Raw genomic sequence first — 17,348 nt, forward strand, 5'->3', positions numbered from 1 at the left:
TTTTAAAACTGTCTCGCTATGTTAAACCCATTTAACATAGCGAGACAGTTTTGAAAAAAGCAACGGAGAAAGCAAGATTTCCGTTGCTTTTTTTAAAGCTGTCTCGCTTTGTTAAACGCGTTTAACATAGCGAGACAGTGTGAAGCAACGGAGATCTTGTGTTCTCCGTTGCTGTAAAAAAGAGTTATAGTAATGGAAAAAGTCTGGGCGACCGGACGTTTTTCCATTAAAATAACTCTGATTTACAACGTGCATGCTGACCAATCAGCGTGCACGTTTTTGAATATTAATGGGGGGGGTTGTTGTATAATATTCAATATTAAACATTTTCGATGTTAACAAATGTTAATAAATAAATGTATTTCAGAACTATTTTACTTGGTTAAGGGAGACCATAGAAGAGACTATATAATAATAATAATTCTGCATTTATGTGTTAGCATTAATGTTTTACATTTGTTTAACTTACCTGAAAGCATTTTATTTCTGTTTGAAATTTTACTTTTTCAGCTTTGTTGAATTTGTCTGTGCATGCATTTTAATTGCTGCTTCCTTAGTTTATTTTCTAATGCACAGCTCTTTGAAGCTCGTTTAAAAAGGAAATCCCATTTTGATGGATTGATTGCCCCACTGACTGATCAAACAAGAGTCTATGTGGAGTGTATGTTGTTTCTGAAATGAAAGGCTGAAGAATGGAAAAGGGGTAAGGGAGGGTGCATGTTCAGTTATCAGGACTGTGTGCTTAACAGAACGTGGTTATGCCATTAAATATACAAAAAGCATCGACTGCCTATTATTAACATGAACGATTGTTTGTTTTTATAAGATAAGTGGTATGTTGGCTTTGTAATCATGCTCCTTCGTTTCATCTTCACACAGAACCTACACAATGCAAGTCTCAGGCATTTCATCAGAAACTATGAAAGGGACCAGTGATGATCTCCAGACTTGTTGCAGGGGACACTCCCTTTCAGAATTTACTCATCAGATCTCTAACCAAAGAGAGACAAAACTGCTGGCTAACAAAGTCTGCAGATGACTGCAAAGTGAAGGTTGTTATTAAGTAACCCCCCCTGACAACCAAACCTTGCTTAATGGTCTCTCCCTGTCTCTCTAGTAAAGTCTTGTACTAAACATGGACTCAAAATAAATGCTAAAAAGAGCAGTATCATTAATTTTGGTAAATAATTCCTCCCCTCATTATACTGTACAGATTACACACAACTGCAAAATGAAAATGTAATCACAGACCTGAGCACATGGGTTAATAATTCCCCGTCTTTTATCTATCATGGCAAAATGGTTGCCAGGAAATCCTTTCATTTAGTACAGTTAATTGCCAAAAGAATTTCATCAAGGTATAAAGAGGTAATCACTCCCTTCTACTCAGCATAGTACTCAGACCAGTTTTAATCAACATCCCCTTTAGGATGTATCTTGCTAACTATAACAATTAATTAGAAAGTCTAAAAGATTCCTAACAAAAAAGATCACAGGCCTGAAGTCAGTTATCTTTTAAGAGAAGTTGGATGTTCTGTCTCTTTATTTAGTGTCTTGCAAGTTTTTGAGGAGAGATCTCTGTCCTGATTATTGTGCCAGTGACCTGATTGTCTTGGACTAAGATTATCTCCACAAGTCCACTGACTCTACCAGAAACCTAAATCTTCACCAGCAGATAAATAAAATACAGTGGATGGACATGTATACAACCCAGCACTTCTCAAACCTCTAGAATATACTTTCCCTGCATGTTAAGCAGTATAACTCACTACTGTCCTTTAAATGTAATCTAGATGACTGGATAGGTTTCCACAAATTTACTCTGACAATAACTGATATGAGCCTCATGGAGAAAGGAGGTGAGGCCTGAGGGGGTTAGTAGTAAGGTGTATATGGTCATAAGCCATGGAATATCTATGAATCTATAACAAGAACAGATATTAAGTTCTAGCAAATATTTCCTAAGTTTAGTCTTAAAAGAGTGCAGGTACATAACAGTTTGAATTTCGGGTGGCAGTGTTTGAGTTTGACACTTCCATTCTAAAGGTTCTGTTATGCATTAAATGTTTGGTTGTAGGCATGTGAAAAATTATTTGCTAGATCCTCTTAAATCCCTTGTGAATTTCTAGGTAGATATAGCCCCTGCAAAGTTTTGGCAGCATTCCTGTTACAATAATGTACATAATATACAAAAGGAAAATTGGCTTAGTCTGTATATCAAAGCCATAGGACAATGCATCAAACCTTACTAGTTCAAATACCATTTCAAACAAAACAGAATGTATGAAATGGCACTAAAACTCAACACAAAATATGTTTTCATGAGGTAGACAAAGCCCCCATAGTTTTTTCCCCATGTGCCCCCATTTTTATTATAATTAACACTGAGCTCAGTGCATCTCAGGAGAAATGAGATGTTCATCTTTTAACTCTTTCAGTAAGCTGCTTTGCATTGCTAATTTTCACACTGAATACCTTATGCACAGACAAGTCCTGTAAACTACTCTTCTAATGTTCTGATGTATAAAATTGAGGCCATGCTTGAACGATTCCCTTTGCTTATTTTGTACAGGCACAGTTTGTTCATTGAGGCAACTTAATACATTTTACCAAGATAAACTGTCATCAAAAATCAGGGCTGTAGATGCCATTGTGTCTCAGAGTTTTAACTGTCTGCTGAAAAGTCATTAATATTTTGATTGAAAAGTTATATTATTTGGGTTACTATGAAAAATAAAATACTAACATCAGACAAATTGACAGTCTTGCCAAAACCTTCTAAAAGCAAGGATTAGAAATTATATTTTTGTGATCTTTCAAGATTCCTGTTTAAACTATTCATCTTATACAAACCTTGCATCAAGCAGGTAAAATAATAAACTGGGTAAACGTTATGAGTTTTGAAAGTCTTTTCAGAGTGACACTGGTATTTTTTAAACAACATTAACAAGAATATGTGTTTCACAAAATGTTTAGAACTGTGTGTAGCAGTATGCGAAATATTTATCAAACATTGTGTAAATATGGTGCTGTGTTATAGTGGAAAAAGGTTCACTCAAGGCTAAAAATGTTTAAAAGATCACAGAAGTACATTATTTTAACTAAAGGCGTACATGGGAATTCTTAAAAATATATAGAGAGTAGTACAACAATAACCACAAGATGGCAGCATATTCTTGTATCTAAAGAATGCTTCTTATTAAGCTTTAAATAGCAATTAGCTTTAGTAATGGTTTTCCTTTTGCTCTTCTCATTAGATTCCAAGAGTGGCAAAGTGCTTCCAAATGAATTAGATGGATATCCTGTCTGCCAGTGAAGAAGTACACAACAAGAGTCACATAAAACATCCGTCATTCCATGGGCATATTTTAACTGCAGCCGTTATCAGCTCAGACTCCAGCTAAGTGTCTTGTTTCAGATTCAACGGTTGCCTCCAGCTTCTACTTCGCTTGGGTGTGTGAGCTGTCTTCAGTAAACGGTTTCTGGATTTGCTGCTTCTGGTGTGAATCCTTCCTTTTAAACAGCACATGGACTGATTCTATTACTGATGTTGCTGACATCAGGCAGATGAAACTAAGTTTTGCTTCTTCATTCCATGGCTTGGGTGCCATATAGTGGACATTTTCCTATCTTGTCTCTCAGTGTACCCCTCAACGGATAAGTTATTCAGCTTTCCCTTGTACTGTCTGACCTCTGCCTGACATATCAGCACGCTGTCCTTTCCATTGTTGTTACTACCTTGCTTTCATCTGTGACACCAATGTGCCTCTCACTGGAAATATAATCACCCAAACCCAAGGCATCCTTCAGATCTCCTCTGGCTGACATAAAGGATGTTCATGTAATACGTTAGCCGGGACCTACTTGCCTTTACCTGCATGATCTTGCACATAAAATAACTCTTGGAGTTTATATTGTCTAAATACCTGACTGCAACACTGCAGCTAACATCTGCATCTCCCCCTTATTTGCTTGTGGCTATTGCTTTTTGTTCTCTGCTGTATTATCTGACCAGTTTCCACATACCATTCAACAAAAGAACTGTCTCTGTTATCTGGAAAAGTTTCCAACAACACTCATATTATTTTCTGCATGCACGGTGGACATCTGCTTAACCATACCTGGATCTTCTGATTCTCCCTATGAGTTTGGGCGTCCAGCATATCAAAAGCCCCATTTCTTCAATACGCCATTGTTGTACTTGTCTGCTGATTTGTGGGTCATAGCTGTGACAGAATGGCTCTTACAAGACAGGTAAGACAGTTATCATTTCTATATTAAAAGAAAAGTCATAACCTCCCTCTCTCTTTTTTTTTTTTTTTGAAACAATGGTTGTCTCTCTGGTTGCTTGAAGGAAATTTCTAAAATGTGTGCAATTTAAACCACATTTCAAATCAGTAAAATAGATTAACAGCTTAGCAACATTTAAATACACATCCTATCCTTAAGAATAATATATACTCTCTCTCTATCCTTTTTTCTTTCTTTCTTTTTAAACTATATGGCTCAAAAGCCCCTTAATGTTTCAATCTTCATTTTTATTTCTGGCTCTTAGGCAGTCTAGATCCTGGCTATCTTGTTTTTGTTCTTCTCTAATGGTCACTACTGAATCAGTGACTTGTGAATTTGCTCAGTGGACCATAGAGTCAGAACTTTATCAGTGAGGTAGGACAGCAGAGACATGCTAATGGTGATGGTACCGCATCTATATTACATAATCAAACTTTTAAAAGTTCGAACATCATATGATCGACACCATATGATCGAACTTTCAAAAGTTCTAAAATGTAATAAAAAAATAAACCAAAGAAAAAACTTACCTGAATGGTTTAAGCAGGGGGGCAAGCCCCCCTGCACCCCAACACCCTCTGCTCTTTAAACATACCAACTCTGAGATTGCACTACAGTGCAGAAAAGTGAAATCTCCCTATTCCACATTGTACAGAGTTCCCGGTTGAAACATTCGCACTTTTAAAAGTTCGATCATATGATGTCGACCATATGACGTTCGAACTTTTAAGAGTTCGACAATGTGATATAGACCCGATGGTACTATGGGTAGCAAAAATCTCTGGTGGATGTGATCAAATGGACATATCATTTATAAAGCCCAAGTTTACATTTCATGATGCTTTCAAATATCCCTTATTACTCCCACAGTATGAAGTTTCAGGTAGGAATCTGGTACTACATCATGCCAGTTTGGGTGTATAGATGAAGAGCTAATTGCCATTTTTATTTTGTGTCTGCAAAACGTTCACATCTCAAGGCTTATAACCTCTGTTTCGTATCCTGGAAAATATATACATTGTATGCTATATAAAGCCTCATAGTTACTGCCTTTATGTTATTCATTTCCAGTGGCTTTATTGGTTCTGTCATCTTTGCCAGTTAGGAGTCAGTTAGGCAGAAGGAAGAAGCACATAATGTATGAGGCTAGTGCTAGACCATAGTATAATGAACCAACATCTGGTACTCCAAGTGAAAGACACATTTATAGCCACGTGCATGCTTTAACCAGCAGTGAACTAGAACATGGGCTACCACTGAGTCCGCCAGTGTCTCCAGTTGCCACTCACTGAAAATGTAGTCCTGTTAACATATAACACGCCTGCGCAAAAAATATTATCGCTATTTACAAGTTGCACATTCCCTTTCTTTCTTTTCTGCTATCATTAATTCAGTTCACATTCATTCAATGAACTGTTCTTCATTCAAAATTTTCACTGAAGACACTTCAAGAGCATTGGGTTTGACATTAATCAAAACTGTAGTTTGTTTGAAAGTACAAGCACATGGCATTAATTGAGTGTAATAAAGAAAGATGTGAGTGTGAAGCCCACACAGTACCATTTTATTACATATTATTATGTTTTATGTTATGATGTTCAATCTATTGTCAATGAGATATTGTCATAAACCAGAGCTTCAATGAACACCGTCAGTTCTTTTCCCACTGCTTGCTGTGTGCTTGCTCACTTCATTCTCATAGAGCTGAGTCTTTGATATAGTCAGGGGTTGTTTGCCCATTTCCTGGTTTCTAGTGAGGTTTTGCTGTTCTTTCCATGTCGGGTGAATTTATGGCATTCACTTTGGAGCATCTCATTTGAAAGGGATAAGTGGAGTTGAAGAACAAGCAGTTTTGGTACTGCTAATAATTGCTGACAATTAGAGGCAGCAGAATTCATGAAGGAATTGTTCATACAGATCACTAAAGTAACTCTTTATATTTATTTATTTACTTATTCTATTTAAAGCTGAATGCTTATAACTAAGCATGCACAATAACACAACTTAAATAAGTTAAGCCTGTACAAGAGAACAAGTTAAATACATTAGTACTCCTTTAAAGTTACTATTTTCTGCAATAATGCTGTCTCTCATTAATTAAACCCCCCAGCCTGCCTCATGCCTGTTTAGGTACCATGTTAGTCACTGTTCATCTGCCCATTTCACAACAGCGTGTATGCGATGTAGTTGTAATACAAATAGGAACAAAATAATTTATAGCATATAAATAGTGACCTTCAGTCCTCATCTTGACACAATCACAAATACAGTATGATGGTTAACTGTCTGAATTAAAAATAAGGTTATGGTGCTGCTATGTACAGTTAAAAAGCCTTGGGAAATACACACATACAAGTCCAGTGCAAACAATGGTTTCTAGCTTTCCAAGGAAAATAACAAACTAGATGGTGGTGAGACATCCAAATACAAGAAATCAGCAGAACAGAAACCCTACATTTTGACATTTCACAGAAGAAAAGCAAGGGAGCTGTAAAAGTATTGCTTCATATCTTTGTTTGAGACAAGTCTTGTACCGGGTAGAACAGAATGGACTGTTGTCATCTAATTTTGAAGATACTTTTTTCAAGCATCATCAAAATGATCTGTCCATCACACACATAAGTGCTTGGACACATCTACATCTTATGAAGGAGAAGGATTTACAGGCCGTAGTCCCTTTTTATGTATCAGTTAACCATCAGTCAGACATAAGCACTAGTAGCATGCAAAGCGTCCTTGGTCTATAATCATCGACAAGATGTCTGTAGTCCATTGTCTCATGGGAAAATGCCTACACAGCATACTCGTTTATATATGCTGACATGTCTCTACAAATCCATCAGATGCTGACTTCACCAATATTATATAGTCATGTATTGGTCATTTATGTTGAGACCTTCCTGCACTTGCTGTGTTCCAGATAGTGACCCTTTTGTTACCTATAATGGATTTGTATTCTGTTAACAACACACACCAACAGCAGAGATAGATGCTGTTTTGGGGATGTTTTCCTTCAATATTCATTAACAAACAAGAAGAAGGGAAGATGATTGCAGATTTATACATAACTTAGTGTATCGTTCTTTACAACTCAAGTCTTGGTAAACAAGGTTCTTGCAGCATAGGTGATTAGATAGCTTGGCCCTATGTGCACATGCTTGTGGGCTATATGTGTTATGCCCTGCTCCTCCCATACTGATGAGTTACCATTTGTAAAAAATGGTTTTACCGGCAAGTGGACACAATTTTTGTGAGCTTTTGTGAGCAAGTCTTGCAGTCACGGCCGCTTCGCAGTATTCTGTTGAGAGGCCTAGCAGCTGCTGGTCAGTGTCTTAGAGAAATCTTTTTCTGCCTTTTTTAAAGTACCCGAGTCATGCAGTAGACACACTTTGTTACTTCCTGCAGAAACCAAATAAATGCCGTTGTGCAGGCACTACATCTTACGGATTTCACAGAGTCAAAAGCATGTTTTGGTTTACTGAATTATTACACTAGGTTCTTGCCAAATCTAGCAACCTTCCTAAATGGTAACCATTTGAAATGTCGGGACCCACAGCTATTCCTGAAATACAGAGACTGAAGGGCCAAAAGATCGGCCTTACATATGCTAAGCCCAAGATGCCATTTCTCAGAATATTCCCTTTTCTCCAAAGTATGGCAATCTTGGCATTTATATATATAAATAGGGGGTGTGGGGGGCTTCTTCTACCACATGGGGTTGCAGGAGGACTCCCTCTGCAAAAAGAAGTTCAAAGGAGAAGAGCAGTTTTCAAGATTTCCTCTTCTCCCGTGTTTTCTATTTGTTTTTCAGCTTGTTTGCTCTTGACATTTTGAGTGCTGAGATTTCAATAGGGAGTGCTCTTAAACCCTTTGCAGCAGTTGCTATGCAAAGACATACTACGATTATATGGAAAATAGGAAGTAGCATCCAAAACTCAAACATGTTCCTGACATATTTGTTCTAGACAAGAAAGTATTAATCATCATATCTGAAACCAGTAGATTTCAAAAATACTTGCATGGTGCCTATTGTTATAAAAATATATGTCTGGTGGCTGAGCAACTGCACCAGTAGTCCAAACCAGTGAAAGGAAATACCAGTGCACCACCAGTAAGCTGCAGACACTAGAAAGAATAGAATAAATTTAAGCCAGCAGCCTGTTATCCAAAACTCAGCAAAATGCAGATGCCAGCTGACCTACAGAAAGAATTGGTAGGCAACGATGCTTAGCAGGAGTATATCACTGCAGTGTGTTTCAACCCCAACACAACTGTCAAAAGCACAGAAATCACCAATGCAAAAAGACCTATAAGATAGCAGTAGTTCCATAGTGAGGCATGCAGAATAATAAAATGTTTGGCCCAAGTGCTGTAGCAGCCTCCTCTTCTCTGGAGATAATAGCTTGACAGTGTGAGATTGTGATGTCATAATGGAAGAAGAGGAAGTTGGTCTTGGAAGGGCACTGGAAACAGGTTTAACTTTTAGACTAAACAAGTGTAAGATAATGTACTTTTCAAATAGATGCCCAAGGCCTCCTGTGTATTTGGTGATTTTCCCTGTTAAATGAGGTACAGGAATATGAAGACTTGGGCCTACTTATTACATCTAAGTTGTCCTTTAACAAACATGCAGATCAAATATTTTTAAAAGCAACTAAGTACATGGGGTGCCTGTTAAGGAGATTATCTACTAGGAGTAAGCATGTATTGACTTTGGGATTTAAAACTTATATAAGACCATTATTGGTGTACAATAACACTTTTTGTATTTTTACTCTGGCAGTTGAAAAAACTTGAAGGAGTCCAAAGGAGATTTACAAAAATAATTCAGAAATATAGATTTATGGATTATGGCATTTGGTGTAAGTTATTAAATGTGTATAGTCTCCGCGGTGGTGGTGCTGCGGTAGCGTTGTCGCCTCACAGTAAGACGCTGTCCGGTTCGATTCTCAGCTAGAGCGTATTCTGCGTGGAGTCATGCGTGAATGGGCATACCTTCGTTGAAAGTTGTCCTTCAGGGCTGGTAACTCGGCATGTACAAATCAACTACTAATCATTAACGAACTGGAGTTCCGCTGTGGCAACCCCTAACCGGGAAAAAGCCGAAAGACACAACAACATTAAATGTGTATAGTCTCTGTTATAGATATATGGACAGAAAGTTATTAGCATATAAGATCCTTCATGATCCTGTATCACAAATTATGTGTAACATCGAGATTGATAGATGTATTAAAATGTATAAACATAAGAATATGACTTTTGTACTAAAAAAGGGAAATCTAAAAATCAAAGAGCAGTTTATTGCTGTTAAAATTGTAAGAATGGAACAATCTCCCTATAAGATTACATAATTCAAATAGTTTTGGTAGTTTTAAAAGAGGATAAGGTTTACATGCCATACATTGTGGAATCAGTGTTCTTTAATGGCCAAATGACCTAAACACTCCATCAGAACATATGCATATATGAACATACTAATTTACCTGGAATAGATGGTAAACATCAGAAAGATGTGCAAGCAAAAGCATTATAGGAAGTGCACAGCCAAATTCAGTACAGTGCATGAGCAGAGCCATTACCATGGCTATGCCAGAGGGAGAGGAACTAATCCACAATATGAAGCACCGACATGCCCCCAACTTAACAAAAGCAGATGTCATTATGGTCATATAATGCTTCAAGCAATGGACACTTTCATTTAATACTCTACCCACCCAAATCATACAAGATGTCATCACAGCGACTGACAACAATGTTTGCAGGCACTGTCCTCTATCCATGCTGTCAAAATTTATGGCGCCTGCACTAGGTAGAAGCCCAGAGCTGATAACAAAAAAATCAACAACCATACCAGATGTGACAGACAAACAATACGCATTAAAGAGCAGCGCTTTCATTGTGCACACAATGAATAAGCCCAGGCATGATTTCAATTGCCTCCTTTTGACCACAGCCTTTAACCTCGCTGACCTTTACAGCTCTGACATCAGTATAAGAAGATGGCACATTTCCCACTAGTGCAACAGACTGCTGCCAGTGGTGTATCCTACATAGTCTGAATGAAGAAGTCAATAGCTACAGAATGACACTCTTTGTATACTGCTTTGACCTGAACATTGCCAGCCACAGTATTATGTGGATGATGCTAAGATAAGTGGATGAAGAAGAACGACTGTAGCTGACCCCAACATCTACATCCTTATGGCCACTGTAAGGTCTGCCCAATGACACTATGCTGATGCCAATAGAAAAGGGTATCTCTTTCGTTTGGGACAGATCTTATCATGGCAAATTCAGAAGAAGAATCTGTTGCTGACTGCAACACTGATCTTGGGCTGGTCCTGTAATTAAGGCTGTCACTTGTATTAGCATTTCTGCCACCAGCAGAGGTACAAGAGGAGATAGATGAAATCATTGATGCCAGACCAGCTATGTTCAAGGATGTCCTGATGTTTAGGGAACATGATTTTTGTCAGAGGATATCCCCAGAAGGTTGGAAAGTGCTCCAGCAAGTGATGACATTTGTCACTAGCATTCCCAATATTCCTCTGGAATATCTACAAATGGATTGAAGACAATCTGGTGAGGACATAGAATCACACTGAGAGCTGGCACAGTTGCCTACATGTCTTGCTTGAGTGCCTAAATGTCCGACTGTGGCAGCTGGTGTCTACCTATCAGAAAGAACAGGGTACCACAGAAGACAGATATGTGGCTTTGATCTAAGGATGCTGTACAGGAGGGACATACATGCAGGAGAATATCATCTGCATGATACCATTTTGAGATGTACAGAATACCAGGGTTGCGTGGAGTTTCTCCTTGCTATGGCACATTATTATATAATGACTCCATAAGCACTAGTCAGTCACACCCCTCTTTGTCATTATTAATAAAAGCTGCCCTGTACTGTGCAGGTTTTATACATTGTTGTCCAGCAGACACACAGGATCATGGAAACATGTCACAGTGCCAACTGCTGATGTCACTGCATGCACCACATCTTGCACAGTGTGTGTAGCTAGTAGGAATACGGTGGCATTTTATATATTATTGCATCAAATGTGTTTGAGAATTCTGTGAATTCAACTTTTGCAGGTTTAGTGGGGATGTTAAAGTGACCACTTGTCCCTGTATTGTCTTCTGCCCAATGTGTTTGTTTTTGGAGAGGAGTTAGGTCAAAATACCCCCTTTTCCAAAAACTGCTTACTACTTTTTTTAATAAAAGGAAACCTGTTCCACAAATATACTCACCAGGACTACAGTGCTGGACAGTACTGTTAAAAAAATAGGACTACTTGTCTGTGTACAGACCAGGCAAATGTCATGATAATACTGAGTCACTACATCATCAGTTATCAATTGTTTCAGAAGAATCCACAGACTATACCTCTCAGCTGTCCAGATTTTCACAGAATGTATAGATTTTTGCCTCATATTTTTGGTGTGTTCCTCATAAAATTTGTGATTTTCTGGCAAATCACTGGGATGATATGAGGACTGAAGTCACCAAGTAATAACATGCATTTGAGTTTCAGACTTTAAATCCTTAAGAAAATGTATGTTAACACAGACCCTGTTACTTTTGCAACTTTCTGAGTTTATAAGAGCAATATTTAAAATATGTCCTTATTTTTGGGCCTTTGCCCCCCCATTTTGTCAGGCTTTGTCCATATTTCTTACACTAATAGGTTGAGAGGTATGCCACAGACCTGGACGCAAGTGATCAGGTAATGGTGTTAGATGTAAGTGCCAGAAATACTGAATAAGTTAGACAATGGACTGCTAAACATGCAATTCTGTCACAAGTGCATGGATATATATATATATATATATATATATATATATATATATATATATATAAGTGGCCTGTAATAACTGAACCAAAGTTTGTGCCATACTGTTCCACCAATCTTAGGTGTCAGAGGCGGTTGTGTATTATGCCATCATCTTCCCAAGTTCATTCTGTAATACCAAAATTGTATTAAACTCATCCCGGAATGTTCAGACTCAGAGGTTTAGCTAGATCATTTATATAGTGGACTGGCATGGATCATTACGAATAAAGAGGTGCAAAGATGTCAGAGAGGTAATAAATCAACAGCGAGCACACTTGTACAATGGGGAAATGGCCAAAGAAGTTGTGGTCTGCAAGGCATGTAGACTACACTGTACTATTCTTTGGAAAATGTTTCTGCTTTTAATAAATGTTTATTCCACATGAATGGATACATGTGCCACAGGTTCTCCTACTTCTCATGCAACTGCCGAAAAACTAAAAGTTTTATATATATGTTATTCCAGTAAGACTAATGCCTGATGACAGATCTTGTTCCCTAGAGGAGATGATGCAGATTGTATCAGCAGAAATGGACTTCATCATGTAAGTATTGTACCATGCATGGCACAGAGGGCTGCACAGAGTTTGGAGGACAGAATGAAGTAAATAAAATGTGTATCTACAGAACTGAAATCATCACAAATTTTATTTTGTCACAGAACTACTCCTGAGGTGGCAAAATATCTGTCTCCATTAGCAGACTGAGTCCACATTATTCTTGCTTTCAGCAGATTTGAAAGTAAAATCCAAAGAAAACCATGAGCTCAGAAGGAGATTTTTGGGAAGAGCACTAAGACAAGATTTGCATTTGGAAACTAAGTCAATGTGAGGAACTATAGTTTGGTTACTAACATATTCCTGGTGTCACTGAGAGTTGTTTGGGGCCTGTGACACTTAGTAATCAGTTGTATTCATTCATCAGAGAGGAGACATGCAGATAAAAGAAACAGCTAGATTCGCAGAGACATTTCCAATGTTTGAACTTAAAAAGGGATGGAAGATTTCGTTGATCAGTGCAAAGGTTCCTGTCTGTTTTCTAGGAGAGACATCTCATAAATCTGTGGAAGCTGCAGCTTGAGGAACCCACACCTCCAGCTGTTGTAACCGAAGACAGGGTAAAAAATCATACATGTACCTCTTTTGACCAAAGGCTGATCGTCTTCAAAATCTTCATTGCTGCCAGTTGACATCCTACCTTGATGTGTTCTTTTTGAGGGGAATCTGCCCGTCTTCCATAAAGGACTGGGTTTGAGAGTGATGAAACCTCTTAGTTTGAAAGGAGCAAGAATGCAGTCTGGTTTCACTGAAAACCTGGCATTCACAAGACTGTTTTGGTAAGAAAATGAATTGAAAACCTTGAAATGGAAGTCTACTGTCTTAGTGCTTCTAAATGCAAAAGATTAGGAATAAGGATAGCTGTTCAGAATATCACATTCTGGCCGCAGCTAACTTAGCAAGACTTAATAAAAATAAAGTCCTCTTTACAGAGGAAAAAAAAAACAGTCCAGTTAAGGGTTCAAGCAGATCTTTATTCACTGATGGACGGGCATTGTTCAGACAAGAATGTCCATCCATCATTGAAGTAACAATTAAATGGACTGTTTTTTCACTTTGTCCAGCAGGCTGTTGTCGCTGTAGGTTGGGATACCAGATCTGTGCTTCACAGATTTCACTGTGTTTTTTCAGTACTTCTAAATATTTTGCAGTGAAGCGTGTATAACATTTTTAGTTTTCAAAAGGTATGCTATTTAAACTTCACATTTTCTGTTACATAAAATTATAGTGTATACAGGGAGTTCTGAGTATAAGAAAAGGGAGATGCAGGATTTTGTATGTTCATACTATGTATGGGTAGTAGATTGTGTTCAGAGTGCAAGTTTATCCATGAAGAACTTGAAATTAGTAGCCATCTCAAGAGAATACTATGAATTGTGTATAACATTTTGTTGCCACTTGATGCACTGTAAATACTTCAGTGCATTGGATGTACTGTAGCTAATGTTATTTAATACTGTCTCCAAGGTCAGGTGACTAGGAATAAAGAGAAAAGCTAACATTTCCCCTGCTTTCTCTGAGTTGTACAGCTTTAGAGGTAATATATGTAATGATCAGGGATGCGGGGACAGAACTGCCAGACTGAGGTCACAGGGTGGCACAATCTCCTTAGAAATAACTCACCGGATAAAAATATATTGAAAGTTATGAAACATGATAACTTCCCTGCTTAGTTTAGCAGAAGCATATTGGTGTCCAGCAGGAATGGAAACCAAACCAGAAGCAGAAGAATATCAGGCAGCAAATGAACATGCCAAAAAACAAAAGAAGAATATAAGGAGAAGGATCAGATGAGAAGGCAAGAAATGTGGAAAAGGCATAAATATGGTTACAAGTACATATGATCATGATCTGATGCACGAATGTTTAACAAGAGCTGAATTTAAACCAAAAGTGAAAGATTAATATTTGCAACCCAGGATAGTGAACTATGTACACAATGGTTTACAAAGTCCACTGAACATGAGGAAGAAACAGACAACTGCAGGTTCTGTAAAGCAGAATTGGAAACAGTCGCAGATCTTGTTGCTGGGTATGATTCACTAATGGCAGAGGGCCTGTATACTGAAAGGCATAATAATGTGGCAAGATTGTTGCACTGGGGATTGTGCAGACATTAAAATAGTGAAGTAGCTGAGAAGCATTGGAAACATGAGCCACAATGCATTATAGAGAATGGTGAAGTTTATATCACAAGGGATTTCCCATTACCAACAGTTCATAGGTTCATAGGTTCATACTAGGCTATCTGCCCTAGGGCATTTATAAGCCTAGCCAGAGTATGTTTGGCTTTCACCACCCATTTTAAATTAATTTTGCTATGCCCTTTTTCGAGGTTAGTATACTGTGCCTCTGTCTAACAGTGACACAGAAGTGATACCCGGGGTAAACCTACGATCTCCCATCCACTCATCAAGATTCCTCTTGAAGAGAGTCAATGAGGGACTCTGCCTAACCTGGACTGGGATTTTATTCCAGAGTGAAGGGAGCCTCTGGGTTATGAATCTGTCCCTCCAGCATGTCCTATTTATTTCAGTGCTGAGGTTCAAGTCTCTCGAGCGTGTAGCTCGATGGAATTTGGATTTTTTGAGGTGCAGCATGTCCCTTAATTCCGGGTTGGACATGGCTTTGTACGTCAGGCACAGGTCGCCTCTGAGCAGGCAGTATGCCACTGAGTAGAGCTGGAGTTTCTTTAACCGGGCAGCATATGGCATCTGTTTGAGCCCTTTGATCCTCTTGGTGAGGTACTTTTGGGGTCTTTCCAGTTACTGCAGGTGTTTGGTAAGGTACATCCCAAAAGGGGCATTGTACTCGATTATGGGCCTGATGAGGGATGAGTAAAGAGGCATGATGACCTCCCCTAATCTAGATGTGAATCCCTTCATGATTAGGTGGGCTACATAAAATGTTTTTCTAACCACTTTGGCCACGTGGTTGTCAAATGAGAGATTGCTATCAACTTGGGTCCCCAGGTCCCTAATTACTTCTTCTGTACTTAATGGATTACCACCTATGTGGTAATTTGTGGGCACTTTGTTTTTGCCAAAGGGGATGACTATACACTTTTTGGTGTTTAGCTTGAGGCCATGGCTCTGGCACCAGTTGTCTGTTTCTATGAGGCCCTTTTGGAGGATGCTTGTGTCGGTTGGAGAGTCAATTATGGCGCCCAGTTTTCAGTCATCTGCGAACTTGGTCAGCCACAGTCCTTCTGTGTTGGCCTGTACCTCCGAGAAATATATACCGAACAAGAGAGGTCCCAGGACTGAGCCTTGTGGGACGCCACTTGTAACTGGTTTGGAGTCTGACATGGCTCCAGCAATTCTAACCATGTGGGTTTTGTCCTTGAGCCAGTTTGCAACCCATCTAGTGACATAGGGGTTTATATTTAAGCTGGTGAGCTTATCTATAATGCCCGAGTGGGGTATTGTATCGAAGGCTTTTGCGAGGTCCAGGTAGGCTGTGTGGACCACCTTCCCTTCGTCAATGGCCTTGGTGACTGTTTCAAAGAAGTCAACCAGGTTTAAGAGGCAGGATCTGCCCTTAACAAAGCCAAACTGGGTAGGATCCAGTGTCTGTAGGTCCCCAATATCTTTATTTATGAGGTCCATGATGATCCTTTCCATTGCTTTGCAGACAAAGCTAGTCAGGCTTATGGTGTGATAGTTTCCAGGGTCCGTTGAGGCACCACCTAGATGCAAAAAAAGATATAGTAGTCCTTGAAAAGAAGACAAAAGTAGCACTGATCACTGAAATTGCTACATCCAGTGATTGCAGTGTCTTATGTACAGAGAATCAAAGTCATAAAATACCAGGATTTGCAGGCAGAAATGAGGAAATGTGGAAGAAGTATACCCAGACAGTTCCAATAGCAGTAGGAACAATGGGTCTCATAAAAAAAAATTACAGACGTATGTAAATATGCTACCAATACATGTAACTCCATATGATTTGCAGAAGAAACTGATGAAGGATTGACAATAAAACAAGAACAAATACGAACAAAACTTTTGGTTGACATCAAAGATCGAAACAATACTAATTTTGCAAACTTTAATCATATTTTGACTTAGGAAAGGAATCCATTCCTTTATGGTATTAGAAACCCAAAGACTTGGAGAAATTAAATCGATAGAAATAAGTAACAGACATATGAAGTAAGCCAAGGCATGGATTTTTTTCTTGATTAAAAGTCCTTCTAATTTAAGATTGTTATCTATTCAGATATACTCCTATCATTTTTGAAAATCTTATCTAGTTCTTATAATCAGATTCATGGGAATTTCTTCTTTTAGTGTAGAAGAACAACATTTAAAAAAGTGTTAGGTTACAAAATAATCAATATCTGTACCTTTAGTAATACCTCAGACCCTTGTCCAGAATTCAGATGGCTGGCTCTTAAGGTTTTTATAAAAAGGAAAATGTCAAATGTTAGCTGCAGCTAGAACACTGTATCTTCATTGTTGAAACTACAATGAACTGCATGACGGATAAGCAATATGACATCAACTCACTTATTTTATATATATATATATATATATATATATATATATATATATATATATATGGATTTACTTTAAAATCCCGACATCCATATGATCGACAGTCATATACCTGAGACAAAAATAACAAAACTTGAAAAACCCAAACATTGACTTTTTCC

The 17,348-nt window shown here is 38.3% G+C and overlaps 1 protein-coding gene across 1 annotated transcript in view; it reads left to right on the plus strand.

The window, feature by feature from the left end:
• GNG4 (G protein subunit gamma 4) overlaps positions 1 to 17,348 on the plus strand; it is a 938,259-nt gene that overhangs the window by 724,692 nt on the left and 196,219 nt on the right. The window contains exon 3 of the mRNA XM_044075815.1: positions 3,258 to 4,254. Coding sequence (XP_043931750.1) covers positions 4,237 to 4,254 — 18 coding nt within the window. The 5' untranslated portion in view covers positions 3,258 to 4,236. The remainder of the gene's footprint in view (positions 1 to 3,257; positions 4,255 to 17,348) is intronic.

This window comes from Protopterus annectens, chromosome 1.part1 (assembly GCF_019279795.1).
Source record: "Protopterus annectens isolate FY-2018-M chromosome 1.part1, PAN1.0, whole genome shotgun sequence".
Lineage (NCBI taxonomy): Eukaryota > Metazoa > Chordata > Ceratodontiformes > Protopteridae > Protopterus > Protopterus annectens.